The sequence below is a fragment of the Nerophis ophidion genome, linkage group LG13 (genome assembly GCF_033978795.1).
Source record: "Nerophis ophidion isolate RoL-2023_Sa linkage group LG13, RoL_Noph_v1.0, whole genome shotgun sequence".
NCBI lineage: Eukaryota > Metazoa > Chordata > Actinopteri > Syngnathiformes > Syngnathidae > Nerophis > Nerophis ophidion.
The window spans coordinates 21,797,136-21,822,118 of NC_084623.1; the positions used below are offsets into that span (position 1 = coordinate 21,797,136).

The 24,983-nt window shown below is 38.4% G+C and overlaps 1 protein-coding gene across 3 annotated transcripts in view; it reads right to left on the minus strand.

The window, feature by feature from the left end:
• Nucleotides 1-24,983, minus strand: part of pde9aa (phosphodiesterase 9aa) — a 142,457-nt gene that overhangs the window by 85,432 nt on the left and 32,042 nt on the right. For all 3 annotated transcript variants that reach the window (XM_061919452.1, XM_061919453.1, XM_061919451.1), the window contains 3 exons: nt 14,524-14,594; nt 10,280-10,357; nt 849-892 (listed from right to left, as the gene is read on the minus strand). In XM_061919452.1, the coding sequence (XP_061775436.1) occupies nt 849-892; nt 10,280-10,357; nt 14,524-14,594 (193 nt within the window). The remainder of the gene's footprint in view (nt 1-848; nt 893-10,279; nt 10,358-14,523; nt 14,595-24,983) is intronic.

Below are 24,983 nucleotides of genomic sequence, written 5' to 3' on the forward strand. Positions count from 1 at the left end.
TGCTACTCCATTATTGATTTAAGTAAAGTCTGAATGTCATTAAAAGAGTCAGCTCATTCTTTTGACATTTCTTCCACTCCCGTCCTTGCACACTACACCGGTACAACAAAGATGACGGAGAAAAGACGCTCCCGAAGGTGAGCCACGTAAATAATGCCTACAAAACGCATCCCGAAGCGACTGTCAGAAAACGGCTTGACGATGATCTGTAAAACCAAATCCATGCAACATTATGACCAAATAACCATCATTACATGTTATATAGACCAAAAAGAAGTGTTTTGAATTTAGAAAAAAAATAATAATAATATGACCCCTTTAATGCGCCCTATAATTCGGTGCGCCTTTTGTATGAACATAGACCTGACAAGACCCGCTCATCGGCAGTGCGCCTTATAAATCAGTGCGTTTTATGGTCCGAAAAATACAGTATAAAATATATATAGTTACATGTAGGCTTTACTGTTAATATCTGCTCACTTTCTGTTTTGACATACACCATCTACACTTCTGTTAAAATGTAATAAACACCTGGCACTATCCTGGCAATCATAATTCCGATGCGGCCCTCAACAAAAGTGAGTTTGAGACCTATGCATTATTTGGACCTATCATCTGCTCACTCAGATATAAATATGATCTACAGCTTATTTTCCACTATTTGACAATGAACAACATATTCATCCATCCATCCATTTTCTACCGTTTGTCCCGTTCGGGGTCGCGGGGGGTGCTGGAGCCTATCTCAGCTGCATTCGAGCAGAAGGTGGGGTACACCCTGGACAAGTCGCCACCTCATCGCAGTGAACAACATATTAATAATGTGAATGCTAGGAACCACATCTTACCAGCAAGCTGTCCTCCGGTCATAGGCACTACTCGGTATGGTGACCTATAACACAAACAGAATAGTGTTGAGAACGGTAAACTTATGTAAATATTTGGAAAAACAGACACACAGAAACATAAACAGTACCCATAGGGAAAAGCAGCAGAGAATATCAAATCCAATTGTCATGGTCTGGTGTTTGTTCTTGTTCCTGCTGTGTTTGTCTTCCGTGTGCACATGTCTTCACCTGGTTCGATCATCAGTACACCTGTCTTGCCCTGATACTTGCGTCTCCCCAATCAGCCCTCTCCTTCAGCCTTGCAGTACCTTGTAGTCTAATCAGTCTCTCTGTACTTAGTTGCCTGTATTCTGTTAAGTCTTTGCCTTGTTTATCATTTGTGTCTTGTGGAGAGTTTGAGGGTATGTCTGTGTCTATTGGACTATTACAGACTTTCATTTTTAATTTTGCATTTTCGCTGCTGTGTTTCCCCAGTATCACAGTGTTTATGGTTTTTTAAATCATGTTGTTGATCTGCATAGTACTGTCGCGTCTCCTTGCATCACTGCATTTAAATCCACCTGCCATGCTACCACACCCAAACTGTGACACCAGTGTTGCAGACTGTAAGGTTCTATCAATCTATCTAAGTTTATCAATATAGCCCTTAATCACAAGTGCCTTAAAGGGCCACACAAACCACAATGACATCCCCTGATCTGCACCCACATCCGGGAAAGGAAGAAGTCCAAAAGCCCAAAATGGGAAAAATAAGAAACGTTGCGAAGGGGCCACATATGTGGGGACCTCCCTCATTGTTGACCAGCTGCAATGGATTCCAAGTCGGTAACTTTATATTGCACTTTTCTGCTATCAACATACTCAATTGTGCTTGTCAGCAACAATTCAGGAACCACAAACTGGTAACCGCTGAAACACTGCTATAGAAGCCCTAGTACCAAAATCGACACTATCAAGCTAAAATGTGTAGCTTCCCCCATGCACAAACCAAAGCCTCCGAGAAAAATGTTTGCTGGTCAGATAAGTAGTCAAAGGGAGGCTTCTTCAAACAAAAAACAGCCAGTTTGGCTGCCAGTGGAGATGATCACTTAACTTAGGGCCTGATCTACCACACGCTAAACAGTGTATGCAGACTATAAAATTGCATGTAATATTAATGGACGTGTAGCATGTGAACTAATATGACTGTGTGTGTAATTGAAAAGTGGTGCATACCATCTTTTTTGGAATTGTAGCGTATTGTTCGCCGTCACACCTGAGGATTATGTTGTGTTTTTGTTATGTTTGGTCATGTTATGTTTTGCTTTTTTGGCCATTCAGTTCTGTCTTTTCACTTCCTGTTTTTTTTTTCATCTCCATGCCAACCCATTAGTATCACCTGGTCTCCTAGTCACGTCCCTGTATTCAGCCTCAAAACTGTTTTTCACTAATGATCATAGCTGCTATTTAAGTCATTCTTTTTCTTGTCTTCGTCCTGGCATCTTCACACCCTACCATGCTGTTCCTACCTTCATGCACAGTTCCATGTCGTTTAAGTTTTTGCTTATAGTTCATAGTTAATTGCCTTTGTGCTCAGTCTTTTGTTTATGTTCATAGTTTATGCCATAGTGCAAGTGTTTGTTTCCATAGCCAAGTTTTGTACCTCCACTGTGAGGGCTTTTTGTTTGTCTTTTGTTAGTTATAGTGTTAAAATAAAAAGATGTACTCACATTCACGTCTCGCTCGTGCTAACTTCCCTCTGCGTCGGGGAAACAAACTTAATCCAAGTCACAGTTTGACAGTACGCATTACTTATGAGAGTTAAGAGGCTTTTTTTGCATTCCAACATGTAAAACTAAGCTTGTTCTAGGTGGCTAGCAATGCAGCTAATGGAAGCAATCCAGTCTGCTTCTAAATGACTTTAAAAATAAATGATAAATGGGTTGTACTTGTATAGCAATTTTCTACCTTCAAGGTACTCAAAGCGCTTTGACACTACGTCCACATTTACCCATTCACACACATTCACACACTGATAGAGGGAGCTGCCATGCAGGGCGCTAACCAGCACCCATCAGGAGCAAGGGTGAAGCGTCTTGCTCAGGACACAACGGACGTGACGAGGGTGGTTATAGGTGGGGATTGAACCAGGGACGCTCGGGTTGCGCACGGCCATTCTCCCACTGCACCACGCCGTCCCTGCATTGAAATGCATTGAAAAACCACCAACAATACTTCATTTATGTTCCATAAGCCATAGCAACATTGGTATAGTAAGGGCGAACACCGAGGAACTGTTTCGCTAGCGTACTAACACATCAGCGTGCTACGATATTAGCCGTGAGCTAGCTGCGGGGAGAGATAAGCTAGCTTCTGCGTCAGCAGCTGAATCACTTTTGAGTTTGTAATGCACAACACACTGTGATCTATGCTGACTGAAAAACATGAACAATCATATTAGAGTTGTCACTGCCTGCTGCCACCTTGTGGTTTGTAGTTTCAGTTTTCCCTTTTTGGTGCAGTTTACCTGGTTCTTACATTTCTCCTTCCCCCTAGACTTCCTGTGTTCCGCTTGGGAGAGGAGTAGTGAGACGGACACAGCTGTTTCCAATATTCCCAGACACTACTTAAGCAGCACCTTGACAGCTGGATGGCACTCGGCGATTCCACTCCTCAGCTCTCCACGCCAGAAGTTTCCGGTGCTTCCCGAGTTTTTGGATACCTACTATCTTGGCCATTCCCAGTGCCCTTGCTCCTGATGGGGCCCTGGTTAGCGCCTTGCATGGCAGCTCACGCCATTAGTGTGTGAATGTGTGTGTGAATGGGTGAATGTAGAACTACTGTCAAAGCGCTTTGGACTCCTTAAAAAGGGGTAGAAAAGCACTATACAAGTACAACCATTTACCATCCAGCTTGGTGTTGTTCGGTAGAGTGCGGATTTTGCAACTCCAACCCAAGTCTAGTTATTTTTGTAAATAGTAACTTTTGTTCTCATTTTGTTTTTTCTTTTTCGCATTGTCGCTTTTTGTTACCTCATATTTGGATTGTTGTTGTGAGTAATTTCCCTTAGTAAAATACCTATTTTACTCACCGTCCGTCTGCATACTTGGGTTCCTCTCTATTGTGTTTAATAGAACTGACAAGAGTGTCTGCAAAGTATTAGCCCACATTTCATGTTTTGTTTGTACACAGCTGTCTCATATATACAGAAGTCGGAAGTGCGCTGCTATGGAAACGAAATCAAATGCGCCAAGGAAATTAGTTCCGGCAATGCTTAAAATGACCAAAGTATTGTAAATATTGCAGATATTACATATTGTTATGAACATGTTTGTTACTACATTATATACACACATGCAGTGTGCCAATATAAAATGTTGATGAGGGTTTTGAAGTAGTTTTAGAGGGCTTTGAAGGCTACAACAGTGACTCACCCTTAGCCGCATCTTCCAAGTGTTTTTTATCATCTTTAAAATCCTAAAAAAGGACGTGTGAGTTTTTGTCTCTTATGATTGTGAACAATAGGCAAAATTCCCCAAAAAGTGCAGTTCCCCTTTAAATTAGTTTTCAGCGTGTACTATCGTCATTACATTCCTTTCCTTCCTCATTGATGTTATCATGCTCTCCAACCTGTGTGCGATGTTCAACTAGCAGCAAACATCTATAACAGGGGTCACCAAAACGGTGCCCGAGGGGGGCACCAGGTAGCTCGTAAAGACCAGATGAGTAGCCCGCTGGCCTGTTCTAAAAATAGCTCAAATAGCAGCACTTACCAGTGAGCTGCCTCTATTTTTTAAATTGTATTTATTTACTAGCAAACTGGTCTTGATTTGCTCGACATTTTTAATTCTAAGAGAGACAAAACTCAAATAGAATTTGAAAATCCAAGAAAATATTTTAAAGACTTGGTCTTCACTTGTTTAAATGAATTATTTTATTTTTTTACTTTGCTTCTTATAACTTTCTGAAAGACAATTTTAGAGAAAAAATACAATCTTAAAAATTATTTTAGGATTTTTAAACACATAAACCTTTTTACCTTTTATATTCCTTCCTCTTCTTTCCTGACAATTTAAATCAATGTTGAAGTGAATTTATTTTTTTTATTGTAAAAAATAATAAATACATTTTAATTGAATTCTTCATTTTAGCTTCTGTTTTTTCGACGAAGAATATTTGTGAAATATTTCTTGAAACTTATGATTAAAATTCCCCAAAAATATTCTGGAAAATCTAGAAAATCTGTAGAATCAAATTTAAATCTTATTTCAAAGTCTTTTGAATTTCTTTTAACATTTTTGTTCTGGAAAATCTAGAAGAAATAATGATTTGTCTTTGTTAGAAATATAGCTTGGTCCAATTTGTTATATATTCTAACAAAGTGCAGATTGGATTTTAACCACTGCGATGAGGTGGTGACTTGTCCAGGGTGTACCCCGCTTCCCGCCCGATTGTGGCTGAGATAGGCACCAGCGCCCCTCGCGACCCCAAAGGGAATAAGCGGTAGAAAATGGATGGATGGATGGATTTCAACCTATTTAAAACATGTCATCAAAGTCCATCCATCCATCCATTTTCTACCGCTTATTCCCTTTTAGGGTCGCGGGGGGCGCTGGCGCCTATCTCAGCTACAATCGGGCGGAAGGCGGGGTACACCCTGGACAAGTCGCCACCTCATCGCAGGGCCAACACAGATAGACAGACATCAAAATCTGATCTATAATATGTAAAACCTTTTCTGCAATATAGAAATGCAATCTATTGACAGAAACAGAAACTATTATTCGCGCATCTGACGTTGTCTAGCGGGAATGCAGTTTTTCTATCACAGCAACGCAGGGCATTCATGCATCTGGAATGACTAAAACGCAAGAAAATGCTTTTTTCTTCATATGGGAGATACATAATATGATATTAATGTTCATTTACTAAAGGAGAAAACAAACTTAAAAAAAAAAAAACGCCAGCGGACACCAAAACGCATCAATTGAATTTGTTTTATTCAGCCCCTTAAAGAGCCTGTTTGCAGTATTTACACAGATGCCTAGAGGGTGCCAATGTATTTTACACAGTATAGCCTGCCCTCTTACGGCTTCTCGTTCGTAATGTACTTAACACATGCATACACGGGTTGTTAACTAATAATCACAATTTGGCTAGCGTTGGCTTTCATTGAATGTATATTCTATTATAACAACAACATGACTGTAAATTGTTAGTTACTTCTCCTTGACTGTTTTCGTATGTGTGCACGCGCTCTCTGCATGTGTGTGTTGACGAGAACCGGCGAGTGACCGCAGTAAACACCAATCATTTTATTTTATTTTTATTCCATAAACTTTGTAATTGTGAAGAATATAGACAATTGTGAAACAAATGTGTTCTGTTAAACCACTAATGGTAGCCAGTGGTGCTGTTATATTTTTGGTTATGAAAAATGTTGCTCTGAGGAAGTTGCAAACAGCACATTTAAAATCCTCTAGACAATATGTAAAAAATGTTTTTCTGAATTATCCAAATTTTCCAAATATGTTGACACATACACGTGTGAAGGAGGATTCTCTGCCCATCGTCTGTCACGAGCACCTCCTTTCTCACAGCCATGTGCATTTGTATATACTTTTCAGACGTGCTAAATAAAGACGCAAAATAGTGCTCGCAGAACAGTAATCAGCCTTGATAAATCCCAATGCGCGTACTAAATGGGGATACCGGTATTTGCATTTTCTCCTTCCAGTAGAGGGCGGTCAGATGATCAGCAATTATTCTGTGCATTCATGAAGACAGGCTTGCTAAATGGACTGTGCGCTTTATTCTGCTCACATAAGAGATGCAGTCCTTTGCGCACAAGTTTGATAGATCTGCTTTGTGTGGGCTATCAAGTTTGCATGTGTTTTAGTACATGCAAACCTCTAGTACAAACCCTGTTTCCAAATGAGTTGGGGAAATTGTGTTGGATGTAAATATAAACGGAATAGAATGATTTGCAAAACATTTTCAACCCATATTCAGTTGAATGCACTACAAAAACAACATATTTGATGTTCAAACTCATAAACTTTTTTTTTTTTTGCAAATAATAATTAACTTGAAATTTCATGGCTGCAACACATGCCAAAGTAGTTGGGAAAGGGCATGTTCACCACTATGTTACATCACTTTTTCTTTTAACAACACTCAATAAACCATTGGGAACTGAGAAAACTAATTGTTGAAGCTTTGAAAGTGGAATTCTTTCCCATTCTTGTTTTATGTAGAGCTTCAGTCGTTCAACAGTCCGGGGTCTCCGCTGTCGTGTTTTACGCTTCATAATGCACCACACATTTTTGATGGGAGACAGGTCTGGACTGCAGGCGGGCCAGGAAAGTACCCGCACTCTTTTACTACGAAGCAACGCTGTTGTAACATGTGGCTTAGTATTGTCTTGCTGAAATAAGCAGGGGCGTCCATGATAACGTTGCTTGGATGACAACATATGTTGCTCCAAAACCTGTATGGACCATTCAGCATTAATGGTGCCTGCACAGATGTGTAAGTTACCCATGCCTGGGGCACTAATACACCCCCATACCATCACAGATGCTGGCTTTTGAACTTTGCGTCTATAACAATCCGGATGGTTATTTTCCTCTCTGTTCCGGAAGACACCACGTCCACAGTTTCCAAATACAATTTGAAATGTGGACTCGTCAGACCACAGAACACTTTTCCACTTTGCATCAGTCCATCTTAAATGAGCTCGGGCCCAGCGAAGCCTGTGGCGTTTCTGGGTGTTGTTGATAAATAGGTTTTACTTTGCATAGTAGAGTTTTAACTTGCACTTACAGATGTAGCGACCATCTGTAGTTACTGACAGTGGTTTTATGAAGTATTCCTGAGCCCATGTGGTGATTCCCTTTACACACTGATGTCGGTTTTTGATGCAGTACCGCCTGAAGGACCAAAGGTCCGGAATATCGTTGCTTATGTGCAGTGATTTCTCCAGTTTCTCTGAACCTTTTGATGATTTTACGGACCGTAGATGGTAAAATCCCTAAATTCCTTGCAATAGCTCGATGAGAAATGTTGTTCTAAAACTGTTCGACAATTTGCTTACAAAGTGGTGACCCTCACCCCATCGTTGTTTGTGAATTACTTAGCTTTTCGTGGAAGCTGCTTTTATACCCAATCATGGCACCCACCTGTTCCCAATAAGCCTACACACCTGTGGGATGTTCCAAATAAGTGTTTGATGAGCATTCCTCAACTTTATCAGTATTTAATGCCACCTTTCCAAACTTCTTCGTCACATGTTGCTGACATCAAATTCTAAAGTTAATGATTATTTGCAAAAAAAAAAAAAAAAAGTGTATTAGTTTGAACATTGAATTTGTTGTCTTTGTAGCATATTCAACTGAATATAGGTTGAAAATGATTTGCAAATCATTGTATTCCGTTTATATTTACATCTAACACAATTTCCCAACTCATATGGAAACGGGGTTTGTAGATTAGACCCTAAATGGATGGAATCATGAAGTAGGTCAACTTCTACATGTTTCAAGTTATGTAATGTTGCGTCTTGCGCGCCAGCAGGAAAATCTGCCCATAAGTATTTGAGCTATCAACAGCGGAATGAAAAAAACCGAAGCCTCTTGTCATTCATCCACTTTTTCTCTCTGTGAGTAGAGGTGGGGCCGCTAGCATACAAACACAAAGCTGTTGCTGCTCGTAATGTTAACTTAAAGTACGGTCTATTCTGCAAAATGATACACGGAAAATGGGCTAATCGGTACTTTGTTACACCCAGTATTTGGCTGCACGACAACTGATATACATTAACTAGGAGAAACTTACAGCAAAACCAAATCCTACAAAAAGTGGGGCGTAAAAAAACTGATGTATCACTGCAAATGTTGTACTGCATTTGCACAGGTGTTTAATTGTTACTGCCTTATTGTTCTAGTTTACATTTTTACTGTGTGATGTGCTGCAATTTTTACCAGGGTGTCCTGAGACAACTTTTTCACTTCCGATACAATACCGATATTAAAGCTTTACGTATTGCTTTATGTGTCATATGAGCAAAAATTATACTACATATTTTTATTATCTTGTAGTTTGGAATGTTAGAAAAGGTCTGATCAAGTGAAATAACTCAGAGAACAGTGGTAGGTGTTGTGGCAAACTGCCTAGTGCCACACCTGTGCAGGGCTTCACACCGGGTGAATCCAATCCTAATCTACAAGTTTGTACCAGCATGTCTCTGCATCAGGTGTATTGGACTCCAATCAGGCCACAAGCTGGCTTTATATTGAATCTGCTGTGTGCAGTGGGGTAAAGGGTAGACAAGAAAGGCGAATGCACTGGACAAACAAAGATTTGGGAACTGCACAAAAACACTCGCTGTAGGACCAAAGAGACTGTCCATGTTTTGCTCTCAAGTTGGTTTGGAAAATTCTCTTCCTGCTTAGTAGTGTTGTTTGTACGTATGTATGTATATATGTTCAAATTAATGATTACATGTACTGTTGGTTAAAATTGTTTTGGTGTATATGGGGTCTTTAGATTTAGTCTGCAAAATGGGAAAGACAATTAATTGTTCAAGATTTGAGATAAAGACTGCTACAGCTAAACCATGTCTAAGTGCTACTTGATTTTGTCCCTGTTATTTTATTCAAATGGTTTTAGTCAGTGTCTTGCATTTCTTCCAAAGGTTTTTCACCCGCAAATAGGAAACTGCTATGCTGCTAATTTCACTGGAAACTGAAAACTGTGGTTTGAATAAATGAAGAAAAGACAACTGCGTTCATTATTGAGAGTGGAGTCCCACTATGGCTTAAACGGTGAGGAAATGTGGGACCTGTGCAGAGTAAATACACTTGACATGTTAGGTATACAGAACACTAACCTCATGACGGACTTATGTTCTCTTTAAATTTAAAATGAAATAGTAATTTGTTTTTAACCTAGTGGTCACCCAGTTAAGCTTAGGAGTCATGACGCAAAACCGTAAATGGAATGATGCAGACATGTTTGTTACTGGATACTTTCTATTACACCTTGGAGACTTTGTATTTTTATTATGAAACTGTAATTTGTTGTTTATATTGACAAATGTGCCTTTTTGACTCATTCTGAGCGTCTAGCTTGTGTGCCTACAATGTTTACTTTTTGTCAATGACTAAAATATAAGAAATGAACACCCTTGCAAGTTTATTGGAGGGTATTTGGATGTCAACTGGCTGTCCAGCGTTGCACAATTGAATGTCTTGCTGAACTGCTCATATTGAAGTTTATATCTTAAATTTGACATGCAAGCAGATATCATCCCATACTTGTCTTTTTGCTGATATCGAATAAATATCTGATCTGGACACCCCTCATAATTACTGTCCTGCTCCTATAACCTTCATTTCCTTGCGATTAAATGGAAGCAACGTGATCTTAAAAAAAACAAAAAAACATATAACCTTTCTGAGTTGTATGGCATTGTCGGATCAATAGACACCATAGCGCCAGAAGAATCCAGCAAAGACAGGTTTGTGTTCCTGCGGAGAGACAGAAACATACAAGTTTCACTGCAAGTCCAAACTAGTTTTATAAGATGACAAACAAATTAAGAAACTAGTGGAAGTTACAGACTTGCTTGCTTGACATAACACTCAACTAAAAACTGAAATAAAATAAAGATGTTTTAAGTTTTGCAGCTTGGCCAGCAATGCAACTGCCAACCAACATCCTGTGGAGTGGACGTTTGGTGGGCTGAGAGAGGAGTGGTTTAAATTGCATAGTTGACCATCATGTATTTGCATGAACAGTATTTATTTGTAACGGATGCTATAGGAGACAGAAACAATGTTGTGGCAGACAAAACACTGAACAATTATGACCTTTCTTCTCTCGCTTCATGTTGTTCTGTTTTGAGAGTGCTTTTCCGTTTTCAGAGTGCTTTTGGAGGGTTAAGGTTTATGCCAGGGGTAGGGAACCTATGGCTCTAGAGCCAGATGCGGCTCTTTTGATGACTGCATCTGGCTCTCAGATAAATCTTAGCTGACATTGCTTAACACAATAAGTAATGAATAATTCCGCTGGTAATCACAATGTTAAAAATAACTTTCAAAATATAAACCATTTTCATGCATTTTAATCCATCCATCTGTTTTCTACCGCACCTGGTCAAGAAATAACAATGTTATTAAAAAGAATTAAAGACTTTTTACACTCTAAAAATGTTGGTCTTACTTAAAAAATGCACGCATTTAGTTGTATTCAGTGTTAAAAAATATGATAGGGCTCTCACGGAAATACATTTTAAAATATTTGGCTTTCATGGCTCTCTCAGCCAAAAAGGTTCCCGACCCCTGGTCTATACATAGGAACCCCAGAAGTTTTACATGTTTATGTCTTTTTATTGATCGTTTTTTTGGTTTGCCACTGATGTTCATCATTTTGTCCGGTGTTTCTTGGATGCACCACAGTTACTGTATGTGTGTATACTGTAGAGCAGTGGTCCCCCACCACCGGGCCCGATTGGTACCGGCCCGCAGAATTTTTTTAAATACATTTTTATTTGAAAAATAATAATAATAATAATTAAAAAATAAAAACATTTTTTTATTTTTTTTATTAAATCAACATAAAAAACACAATGAACACTTACAATTAGTGCACCAACCACAAAACCTCCCTTTTTCATGACAAAGAAAAAAAAAAAAGAAAAAAAAAGGATTAACTAAGAAAATAATAAACTAAACAAAACAGATCATGACAGTAAAAACAGCTTAGCTGACAGAATTTTACCTTAAAACAAAACAGCGGTAGAGATTTTTAATGTACAATAATGTGCTGTAAAATTCACTGTACATTTCACTGTAAAATCTGTTGCCATTTCGACAGTGAACAATTTGATGGATTGCTTTGAAATCATAAGTCAAGCAGATATTAACAGTATTTGTTTTTACTTCAACCCGAAAAATGGTTTGGAAAGTATGACGATAACATATTGGTTGCCTTATTGCATAAAATTGAAGTTGAAAAAATATACAATTTAATAGACTACAGCTTCCCCCGTGATCCCAAAAGGGACAAGCGGTGAAAATGGATGGATGGATGGATGGATATTTTTTTTTGTCAAAAAGAAAGAACAAATACATTGGGTAAGCGAAGATAAAGTACTAACAGTATATAAAACATATTATTTCCAGGTTTTCAGAGGCCATTTAAAATGATGCGGGAAACCAAATCTGGCCGCCAGGCATTGAGCTTGACACTTGTGCTGTAGAGTAAAGGTGAAACTTCCTGTACACAACTTTCTGTGACGCTGCCACAGCTGGACAAATCCATTAAATAGATGACAAACTGCTGTGTTCTTTGACTTTAAAACAACATCTATTGTATACCTTATCCTTTTGAGATACTCCATTTTAGTCTCTTCACTAGATTTGTTGCACAGGTGACACACAGATGACTGACAACAAATATAGCTACAAAATCAATAAATAGGCCACACCAATCCCTCCTGCGACAAAGAATGGGTACATTTAATATTTGAACTGATACCGTATACATTTACGCCACTTTTGTGAGTGCTCATGTGGTATTAAATGTAAATTTCCTAAATAATAAAACAGTTTTATTTAACAGAAATGTCCACTTGTTGTTTTCTTAAACTTCTGAGTCATTTGCAAGCTGTTTGTCGTAAGTGTGTTTCCACAGTCAGGAAATAGTCTTGGCCATTATGTAAAATGTGTTGGTCTTTTTTGTTGAGTTCTACAAAGTGTTTATATTCTAAAGGCCTGATCTATCCATCCATTTTCTGCCGCTTGTCCATTTTGGGGTCGCTGGAGCCTATGAATTGATTTACGTGGAACCCGCCACGTAAATCAATTCATGGTAAAGACATGCTCTCTGGCGGAAGCATATTACACCAGTTTTAAAGTCGTTGCTTTGACTTCCCGCTTCAGCGTCAATTTTAAAGTTCTATTATTAGTTTTTTTAAATGTACTTTATTGCCTTGTGCCTTCCTATCTAGCTGACCCACATCATATATCAACCCTCGTGGATCCTGAGGTCGTCTGGCACTGGCCTTTTAGCTTTACCGAATACCAGAACAAAGATCCAAGGTGAGCCGGCATTTTGCCACCATGGCCCCCACCTGTGGAACAGCTTGCGACAGAACCTTAGGACTGCATAGATCGTCTAACTTTTTAAAAACAGGCCAGAGCAGTGGTTCTTAACGTTGTTGGAGGTACCGGACCCCACCAGTTTTATATGCGCATTCACCGAACCCTTCTTTACTGAAAAATTAAAAAAAAATGTTTTCAATTTCAAGAAAAAGTCATGTTTTTTTACTGATGCACAAAATTAACTGTGCTTGAACATCACCTTGTTCAAAGAACAAAACCAACACAGTGCATGAACCCACAACAAATTAAACACCTTATACACATTACCGTGACTTGATTAACATGACCCCGACTTAAACAAGTTGAAAAACTTATTGGGGTGTTACCATTTAGTGGTCAATTGTACGAATATGTACTGTACTGTGTAAACTGTACAGTTTCATATAATGTATTCTCTTCCTTTGCAATCTGCTAGTAAAAGTTTCAATCGATCAATCAAACAAGCTGCAAATCAGATGGAAATTAGAGGGAACATTGTTTGGGGGTATCCATAATACGCTGATAGGGAGAAGTTTTTATTTACACGATAAGTCGGATGTGTCTTTCCAGCATAGACATCCTTCCCGAACGTAACCTAAAACTGTGTGTACAATTGATAACAAGTACATAAGTGGCGCAGACCACCCTATTTAATCAAGGATGAGTCACATTGTGCATGTTGAATAATTCTGTTTGCATCATCCCCTCCGCGTATTGTTGGCGTTCTAATAATCAGCATATAGTCTGCATAATATTGATGACAAACATTCTAAAAGGATTGCAATCTTTATTTTGTTCAATTAAAAGATGTAAGTAAATTAGCTTTGAGTGTGCTCTCAAGTTTGCACGTGTTTTAACACAGGAGTTTTTAACCTTTTTGACCTCTGGGTCGAACTTTTCCAAGTGCATCTTTGTTTTTTTCTTGTAAAATTAATAGGTATTGAAATTGCCGTGTAAAATCCATAATGCCAATCTGTAGCATGTATAGGGTGTATCCAATGTGAATTATCGCGCTAGCACATTTGAAAAGTGGAGTCGAACTTTTGAGCGTAATTTGGTCGGTACCATTAAAAGTATGTTGTTTTGTGCTCTGGCAGACAAGGTACTCGAGAGCTGTGTTAAGAAGCGGAGTTACACAAACAGTCATATTATAATATATTTTTTAGCGAGGGTAAAGAGGTAGTGCCAAATCTATTTGTGGTGGTCCAAATAAATTAATGTATTAGAAATATTGAGGGACATTACAGATAAACACAGAATCAGTAACAGTATGAATTGTATTTTTGGAGTTAAAAGGCATTTTCTATATTTCATATTTTGGGTAGTGCCATCACCCTTTACACAGTTTTTCTCTTAACCCAATATATCAGCACTTAAGCAAAGGTTTGTTGTGTTAGTATTAGACGTTACTGGCTGGTACATATTATTATATATTTTTGAACCAGGAGCCTGACACAAACAGCAAAAGAAAACCGGCAACAAGCATTGCTTGAAGGATACAGATACAAATTAATTAGCTAAAAGACACATGCATGTAAAGTATGTTTTACCTCGGGACACCCAGGGCTGTACAAAACAAGTCCTTGATGTCACATGGGCTGCAGAATCTACTGAATACCACCTACACAGAGAATACACAAAACATTGAATTACTGTACATGAAAAAGGACTACTATTGAACACATTAACAATAGAAAATACACACATTATTCAGTTTAAAACGTTAAGCAATATATAAGCTTTTTGCTGCATTAGGGTTGTCAAGCAAACTGATACTTCGATTCCAGGTCGATACCAACACAAAAAAAATTACCGGTACATCAATACCAGCTTTTATTACTATCGTTCGTACCAAAGACTGTACAACATATTTTCCTCGGTGAGCTATTTCGATTGATGAAAAAAAGTATCTAGTATTTTCATATATTATTTATTTATTTGTATCAGCCTGCCACATTTACGGATTTGGTGCTTTATTTTCTCCTTTGTTCATAAACAAATGATAATGATAATAATGATAACCGCACTCAGGAATCATTTTTGGTGATTTAACCCCCAATTCCAACCCTTGATGTAGGGCTGGGCGATATTGGCTTTTATTAATATAGCGATATTTTAATGCCATATCGCGATATATACGATATATATCTCGATATTTTTCCTTTGCCTTGAATGAACACTAGATGCATATACGGCGTGGCGCAGTGGAAGAGTGGCCGTGCGCAACCCGAGGGTCCCTGGTTCAATCCCCACCTAGTACCAACCTCCTCACGTCCATTGTGTCCTGAGCAAGACACTTCACCCTTGCTCCTGATGGGTGCTGGTTAGCGCCTTGCATGGCAGCTCCCTCCATCAGTGTGTGAATGTGTGTGTGTGAATGGGTAAATGTGGAAGTAGTGTCAAAGCGCTTTGAGTACCTTGAAGGTAGAAAAGCGCTATACAAGTACAACCCATTTATTTATTTAGATTTATTATAATGCGGCCATATGCTTTGTAACTTACACCGTAAGCTTCACAACACACCTAATACACACCTGAAAGAGAGCAGCAGAAAAGAGCATGAAAAAAGAAAGAGAAAAAGAAGTAAAATAATTTTTATCTTGCATCATGCATTTATTCTTAAAACAAATATAAGCGGTCACAAAAGGTGAAATATTCACCACGCGAGTGGGAGCCGAGCTCCGAGGACACAAACCCAGAGAGTGTTTTTTCGCACAGCGTGCAGAAAACCTCCACAAAGTTGCTACCAAACAATGTAAGTGCAAAAAGCTGAAATGTAGATACTTATGAGGACCTTTTTTTCCTAGATGGCGTCGCTGAAGTGGCTGCTGTTGGCAGGAGATCTGTGCTCTTGTATCATCCTTTTGTGTTCCTGTTGTTTCCCTCTTTGTTTTTACGTGTGTTTTTGTGACTTCTGCGGTGCTTTTTTTGTAAACTTCTGGATCTGCCTCCCTGGGAGCCTTTTGGCCATGGAGACCAGCTGCTGGGTCTCTGCCACACCAAAGTCCGTTTGGAGAGACTGGAGGTGATGTGGAGGAAGAGACAGGGCTGCGGAGCTGGCGCTGAGCGCTGGGACGGACGGCCTTTACAGTGTCTTAGCTGAATAAGCAGGTATAGGACACCTGGGTCTCCTTGAACGCATCCTCACTCATCCATGCAGACTGGACACTGGCCGAGATTTGGTGGGCGGCCGAGGGTGGAGTCGGCTCTCTTGGTTGCTTTGTTGGGTCTGCTCCTGTCTCTGGCCATGCTCCCCCCACCCCAGCAGACGATGGCGTGGAACACCGCAGAGGCAACCACAGTGTATAGGTATTTTTAAAAAATTTTTTTTTACTTTTGTGGCTGTGTAGAACTGGTTGGTTGCATCACCTCTGCTCTTTCTATGTTGTTAATGTCCTTTATGTTCTTTGATGTTTCCCTCTTACACACCTTTTTGTGTGCTATGGCTAAGAGGTTTTTTTTTTTAAATGTTTTACTTACTTGGCCTTAGTCTGGACCCTCTCTTCAGGGGCCCAGACATAGACAGATATTTTTTTTCTCAGAAACCCCTCCCCCCTACCCCAGCGTTTACCTGTTTCTCACCATTTTTGTAAGGGGTGTCGGAAGTTGTCAGACCCGTCAGCGATCCTGTTCTGTCTCCCTGTAATATTTGTCCGCTCTTGAATGGGATTGTGCTGAAAATGTTCATTTCCCCTCGGGGGTTATTAAAGTATTTCTGATTCTGATTTAGATTTTTTTTTTACATTTAAAAGCCTTCCTTGAATAAAATTGGTGTTTAAATATTGCATACATTTTACTCCAGAGTGACCTTTTTAATCTGTTTTTTGAGTCTGTCTGCAAGCAGTCCATTAGTGGAGGCGTTCCCAGATTGCGATTGAAACCACACCCCACCTTCTTAAAAAGTATCAAATCTATCTTTTTTTAAAAATACACTTTTTAAATATATATCCTAAGGTCATTCACCTCTATTTTTTCAGACACAGTCAAAAATCAAGTTACATTTGTTTTATATAGATTAGCTAGTCATATCATTAGATACACCCGCATAATCGCCGATAAATCAGACTAGCTGCATTAAAAAAAGCTTCTCTTGACAGAATTTACAGTACCTCACTCAGGGCTTGCCAATATGGCTAAAAACTGTATCACGATATACATTTTCATATTGAACGATATCAATATTTATTGATATTTCAATGAATTATTTAAGCCTGCCAATAAATACAGTAATACAGTTTCCAACTTACAAATGGTGCTTTTTATCGGTGGAAAAGGTGTATGGTAGCCAGGTGTTAAAATATTTGCAGTAAATTTTAAGGTAATTGCAGTTTTGAGACACTAGATGGCAGTAGTGTATACTCTATTAAACACTTCACAGAGTAGTTTGGGAAGCTGCTCATTAAACCAACACATTGGAAGTGTCAGGATGTTGCCGTACCATCTGCATTAAAACCAACAAAACTAAAGACATGTTTCTGTTATTGAGTTAATACACCAAGATATCACACTTTCTCTTCCCGCTCCAAGCAGAGAATCCACAGCAAGACAGAAAGAGAGTAGTGAAGTGACAAACTAGAAAATACAAACTTGGTAGAAATAAAATTAGTTGAAACCGTTAGCTGATTGGCTGTTAATGTGTCACTCCCATTGCTCAGTGACACTTCCTGTTTCCTGTTTAGCTGTTTTCCCACAGTCCGAGTGCTTTCATGCAACAGATCTTACTCCATAATTTCTTGTTTCTTCTGACCAAAAAATATACATATGTATCGAATATTTTATCAAACGCATTTTATATTGGTATAGAATATGTGTATCACGATATACAGAATATTGATATTGTTTTATCGGCCCAGCACTAACCTCACTGCATGTTGCACAATGCTATTATTATGTGCATGCCAAAATTAGGTGAAAATAATACATTACAATATGTTTTTTATGTTTCCTCATTGCCTGAAGCAGAGGGGAGGAGCCCCTCTCCCTCTGGGTGAGAGGTAGAATCAATGTTCGAACAGACAACCTTTATTTGTCAAGTGTGGGGCAAAAGCATTGCTACAAAAAGTAGCATTACTGCTAATATGTAGCATCATTTGAAAAGTCACCCACTAGAGAATGAAGAGTGTTTGAAACTCCGCATGTCAACATCTCCGTTCGGTGCCACACACACAAAATGCAGAAGCAACCATTTCCACATGAATAAAATAGTCAACAACAGAAGGACATAGCGTCCGCAGGAACCTACCAAAGAGCGAAGGACATACACTATTTAATTTCCTATTATGCAGCTCATTTTTATTTGACAGTTATTGAAATATTTTGTGTGATATCATGCACAGAAGTGCACTTTATTTGTTTTAAACTATTGTAGTGGCGTTCTGTACAAAAATTGCACTTTAATTTAGTGTATTGATATGTCATCTTAGTGACATCATGCACAAAAATGCACTCGTAGCTTGTTTTAAAATGTCTCTGACAATCTTGCACTTTCTGTTTTGAAATGACATGAATGTCTGTGCCACTGCTTAATAACTGTTTAATGAATACAGTTTGGTCAATCCCCACCTAGTACCAACCTCGCCACGTCCGTTGTGTCCTGAGCAAGACACTTCACCCTTGCTCCTGATGGGTGCTGGTTAGCGCCTTGCATAGCAGCTCCCTCCATCAGTGTGTGAATGTGTGTGTGAATGGGTAAATGTGGAAGTAGTGTCAAAGCGCTTTGAGTACCTTGAAGGTAGAAAAGCGCTATACAAGTAAAACCCATTTATCATTTATCATTTAATGTAGACACATAGAATCATCATACTGGTGTGATTATATGCATCAAGTGTTCATTCAAGGCTAAGGCAAAATATCGAGATATATATTGTGTATCGTGACATGGCCTAAAAATATTGAGATATTAAAAAAAAGGCCATATAAATCAAACACATTGTTATTGTTGTAATTGTGTGTGATGTTACAGTGGCCAAAATATTAAAATATACTTCTATACAAATAAAACCTCTGCCTTGTTTTTAATGAATACTTAGCCCAACTACACTACTGTATTTTAATGTTGGTCACTATGATGGTACTTGTAGAGCCAGGTTTTCCAGACGTACTAATGTATTAAAGTAAATGACTTCCAAGTGTAGTATATGATAATGCAGTGTATATCAAATAAACATTTAAATGTAAATATTTTGTGAATGATAATGCCTCAGAACGGATACCATAGCAATGACAGTTGACACGACTGCCAAAGCGTGCGCAGTGAGGACTTAAAAGGAAAGGATGTGGGGCTTAAAAAAGAATGGCCAAAAACTACTTGAGGAGTCTGGCATTGGCAGCCGGCTGCAGGTGGAAGTGACAAGTACTAGTGGTTATTAGACAGCGAGTATTGCTTGACAGTGCATCCTGGAAGTGACATCACACCAGCTGCTAAATCATATTTCCAGTTCACAACATTGATCAAGGATTTTTGCCTGTACCAGATAACTTCAGGCATGAGGGTAAATACACCTCGGAGTGACCACAGTCGGTCGGGTCATTCATCTTGAAAGCATCGGTATTGGCAACACTGGAAGCGACATTGTTTTCAACTGTAATAACGGAGTGAAAAAGAAAAGACTACTGGGATTAGAACAACACGCATGTAGATTACATTGTAGATCTTAAGTAGCGTTCAAAGCATCCACAAAAGTGCGCAGACAAAAGCAATCCATCACACAACAGTGCCACAAGGTAGCGATGCAACGGTACATGTATTCATAATCGCATTTCTCGCAACAGAACCATCGTTTGGTACAGAGGTATACCAATTTCCTACACAGTACACCAGGGGTCACCAACCTTTTTGAAACTAAGAGCTACTTCTTGGGTACTAATTTATGCGAAGGGCTACCAGTTTGATACACACTTAAATAAATTGCCAGAAATAGCCAATTTGCTCAATTTACCTTTAATAAATAAATCTATATATATTTTAAAAAAATGGGTATTTCTGTCCGTCATTCCATCAATCCCTCCATCCATTTTCTACTGCTTATTCCCTTTGGGGCTGCGGGGGGCGCTGGTGCCTATCTCAGCTACAATCGGGCGGAAGGCGGTGTACACCCTGGACAAGTCACTACCTCAGGGCCAACACAAATAGACAGACAATATTCACACTCACATTCACACACTAGGGTCAATTTAGTGTTGCCAATCAACCTATCCCCAGGTGTATGTATGTCATTCCGTCATACATTTTTTTTCCTTTTACGAAAAGTTTTTTGTAGAGAATAACTGATGAAAAAAACACTTAATTGAACGGTTTAAAAGAGGAGAAAACACGAAAAAAACGAAAATTAAATTGTTAAACATAGTTTATCTTCAATTTCGACTCTTTAAAATTCAAAATTCAACCGAAAAAAATTAAGAGAAAAACTAGCTAATTCGAATCTTTTTGAAAAAATTTAAAAAAGAATGTATGGAACATCATTAGTAATTTTTCCTGATTAAAATTAATTTTAAAATTTTGATGACATGTTTTAAATATGTTAAATCCAATCTGCACTTTGTTAGAATATATAACAAATTGGACCAAGCTATATTTCTAACAAAGGCATATCATTATTTCTTCTACATTTTCCAGAACAAAAACTTTACAAGAAATTAAAAAATACTTTGAAATAAGATTTAAATTGTATTCTACAGATTTTCTAGATTTGCCAGAATAATTTTTGGGAATTTTAATCATAATACGTTTGAAGAAATATTTCACAAATATTCTTCGTCGAAAAAACAGAAGCTAAAATGAAGAATTAAATTAAAATGTATTTATTATTCTCTACAATAAAAAAAAATACTTGAACATCGATTTAAATTGTCATGAAAGAAGAGGAAAGAATTCAAAAGGTAAAAAGGTATATGTGTTTAAAAATCCCAAAATCATTTTTAAGGTTGTATTTTTTCTCTAAAATTGTCTTTCTGAAAGTTATAAGAAGCAAAGTAAAAAAATATAATAATTTATTTAAACAAGTAAAGACCAAGTCTTTAAAATATTTTCTTGGATTTTCAAATTCTATTTGAGTTTTGTCTCTCTTAGAATAAAAAATGTCGAGCAAATAGAGACCAGCTTGCTAGTAAATAAATACAATTAAAAAAATAGAGGCAGCTCACTGGTAAGTGCTGCTATTTGAGCTATTTTTAGAACAGGCCAGCGGGAGACTCATCTGGTCCTTAAGGGCTACCTGGTGCCCGTGGGCACCGCGTTGGTGACCCCTGTAGTACACAATAAGTGGGGGAAAGGAAATGTTTTAACATTTAAAGTGCTGTCAATCCAGGTCGTTAAATGCATTCCCAGCTCACTGAATCGATCACAACTGGACTGTTCAGATTGTCAGAAGATATTTTGCCTCTCATCTGCGCAGGAATCAACTGAAAAGCTACTTGATAGAGCCTCAACCCATCCATCTGTTTTTCTACTGTGTCTCTCTTTTGATGTCGCAGGGGGCCTGGAACCTAGCCAGCTGCACTTGGGCGGAAGGCAGTGTATACCTGAGACAAGTGGCCACGTTATAAACCGTCATGTAGAAAATATATTTGAAGCCAGCCAAGCTGAACATCAGTTTGTGAGGTAATTTCAATATTAAAAGTTAAATTGTTAGTTAACCTTTTTGAGAAACAGCATTTTCAAAACGTAAATAAAAACATGTGATTGATAATGATAAAAACATTATTATATGTGTTCAATTACTGTAAGTGTGTTTATCCTAAACATTCCTGCCACTTTATTTTACACATTATGCCATCTTTTTTTGGACATATACCACAATAATATCATACCGTGGCCTTGATGTGATAATGTTGTACCATGAGATCTTGATACCGTTACATACCTATATTATACTGAAGCAGAACGAGCCCATAAACGCAACCAAGGATGTTAAAATAATATCCTAACGGCGGACATTTATTAATGAAGACATGGTGAAGCTAAAAATGGTGTGTCTGTCGGAGAAGCAGATCAAAAAAGAGATTTCTTAGAAGTCTGCCTAAATGCTGTACAATATTATTACATTACTTCATAAAAATACTGTAGTTGTTTGTAGGATATCCAATTGTATTGTATTGTAATATTTATCTATTAGCAGCATTGCTAAGTGCTAAACATACAAACTAAACATAATAAACCACAATAAAACAAATACTGTACAATTACCACTCTCAATGGGATGCCGACATACAGAACGCTCACTTAATTCCGTTTAGATAAAGATTCAATCACAATCCTAACAATGGTTTAAAAAAGTTACCTTCATCTTTTATGCCATTTCGGGGGATGTCAAAGTCGACCAGCCTCTAGGTCCAAGGCCACCTTAGTCTACTACCAGGTAAGAGATGCATGAATCATAATCTAGAATTTACTTTTAGCAAGTCTGAGATGAAGCAGAAGCGGCCATCGGCTTAGTGTGTCAACAATACAATCAAAATCCTAACAATGGTTTAAAAAAGTTACCTTCATCTTTTATGCCATTTCGGGGGATGTCAAAGTCGACCAGCCTCTCGGCCCAAGGCCACCTTAGTCTACTACCAGGTAAGAGATGCATGAATCATAATCTAGAATTTACTTTTAGCAAGTCTGAGATGAAGCAGAAGCGGCCACCGGCTTAGTGTGTCAACAATAGCAGCGTAAGCTAGTATTAGCTCACTGCTATCAATGCGCCGCTAAAATAGGCCGCCTGCGTTGGTGCTAGTGATAACAATATCACTCATATTTGGTTAATTTTCCGGTCATGACATGTAAATGGAGTATTGTTGGCAGTTTCTGAATGTTTTTAGAGGGTATAATGGGCGCAAAAGAGGACCCTCGCTCTGTTGACTCAATTGTTAGCTATTTGTTTACAATTTCAAATGCACAAAAAAGCCAATAATACACATTTGTGTTCTTGTCTTACATTAGGATTGTGAATGATAAACACCACATCTCTTTCCAATTTTTGCGTATTTCCAGCATGACTAAACTGTTAATATGGTCAGAGTGCAGAAGTGTTACTCCAGTGACGTAGAATCTACGGAAATTGCAAAAGATATTTGGCGCGTAGTACTCAAAAAGGCCAACTGAATTTGTGGCATTTTGTGATGTTTGGATGGTATTTTTATATGCTTTGCGGATTGTAAATACAATTGGATATGGTTTAATGCAGGCCTGGGCAATTACTTTTACCCATGGGGACACATTTTAAGAAAAAAATGTGGCTTTTTTTAGGAGAACTTATACGAAACCTCACAATAATGTCTGATTGAAAACGTTAGGACAGACCGCCTTTGAAAACGGAATCGTATTTTTAAATTTTTTTACTTAATGAGACACCCAGAATGTACATGAAAGTAAAGAATGTGGGATCTACAATATTAACTATGAACGATAACACTCTGAATAAAAACTGAATATTGACAACATATGAACGTCACACCCCCTCTCAATCGACATATTTTACAATTAAGCGAAACGCAACAAAAATGCAACAAAAACAGCAAAATATAAATGCGAAGGGTAAAATAAACCCACCTACAATCTGATAGATCACTAACGTTCAGAACTTTGTTGTAAAAATCTCCTTCCGGGTCTGTCCCTGACACCCACTTTTCAGGCTGGCAGCTCGGGAAACACTCGGTGGAAACGCTCCTCGCCCACACTGCTTGGTGCCTCGTCTCAGCTGCTGTGACTTAGATTACCATAGTAATTAATTAGATTACCCTGGTAACTAGTACAAACCCTGTTTCCATATGAGTTGGGAAATTGTGGTAGATGTAAATATAAACGGAATACAAAGATTTGCAAATCATTTTCAGCCCATATTCAGTTGAATATGCTACAAAGACAAAATATTTGATGTTCAAACTGATAAACATTTTTCTTTTTGCAAATAATCATTAACTTTAGAATTTCATGGCTGCAACACGTGCCAAAGTAGATGGGAAAGGACATGTTCACCACTGTGTTACATCACCTTTTCTTTTATCAACACTCAATAAACGTTTGGGAACTGAGGAAACTAATTGTTGAAACTTTGAAAGTGGAATTCTTTCCCATTCTTGTTTTATGTAGAGTTTCAGTCGTTCAACAGTCCAGGGTCTCCGCTGTCGTATTTTACGCTTAATAATGCGCCACACATACAAGCACCACTAATACACTCAGATTTGTTTCATGGAATGTGAGGGGTGTGGGGACCGCCACTAAAATTGGGAGGGTCTTGACCCATTTACAACACCTCAAAGGAGATATATTTTTCATTCAGGAGACCCACCTTCGCAACAGAGAGATTCCACGACTTAAAAGAGCCTGGATCAGCCATATTTTTCATTCAAAATTCAACGAAAGGGCCAGGGGCACAGCTATCCTTATTCGTAAAAATATTTCATTCGAACTTAACCAAACTGTAGCAGACCCTGCTGGCCGTTATATTATTGTATCTGGTTAAACTGCAAGGCACCCCAGTCATACTCGCTAGCGTTTATGGACCCAACTGGGATGACAATTCTTATGTGACTAAATTGTTTACATCATTTCCAAACATTGGAAATCATTTTATTATCATGGGCGGGGACTTTAACCTGGTGCAGGACCCTGTACTGGACCGATCATCTAACAAACTGGCTCCCTTGTTTAATTCAGCTAAAAAATTGGATACTTTTGCTAAGCAGTTAGGTCTTACAGACCCGTGGAGACATGCCTCCCTTACAATTAAGCAATTCTCCTATTTCTCCCATGTACATCACACTTACACTCAGATAGACTTCTTTCTTCTCGACAATAGACTACTTTCCAAAATCAAAACATGTAATTACCATAGTATTGTAATCTCTGATCACGCTCCCACCTCAGTCGACATCAATATGGACACTCAACCTAGACCCCTTAAACAATGGCGATTCAACTCAGCCTCACTAGCAGAAGATAATTATAGGAATTTCCTCCACGATCAAATTGAGTGTTTTTTCGAACTGAACGATTCACCAGAAATTGGAAGAGGTTTACTATGGG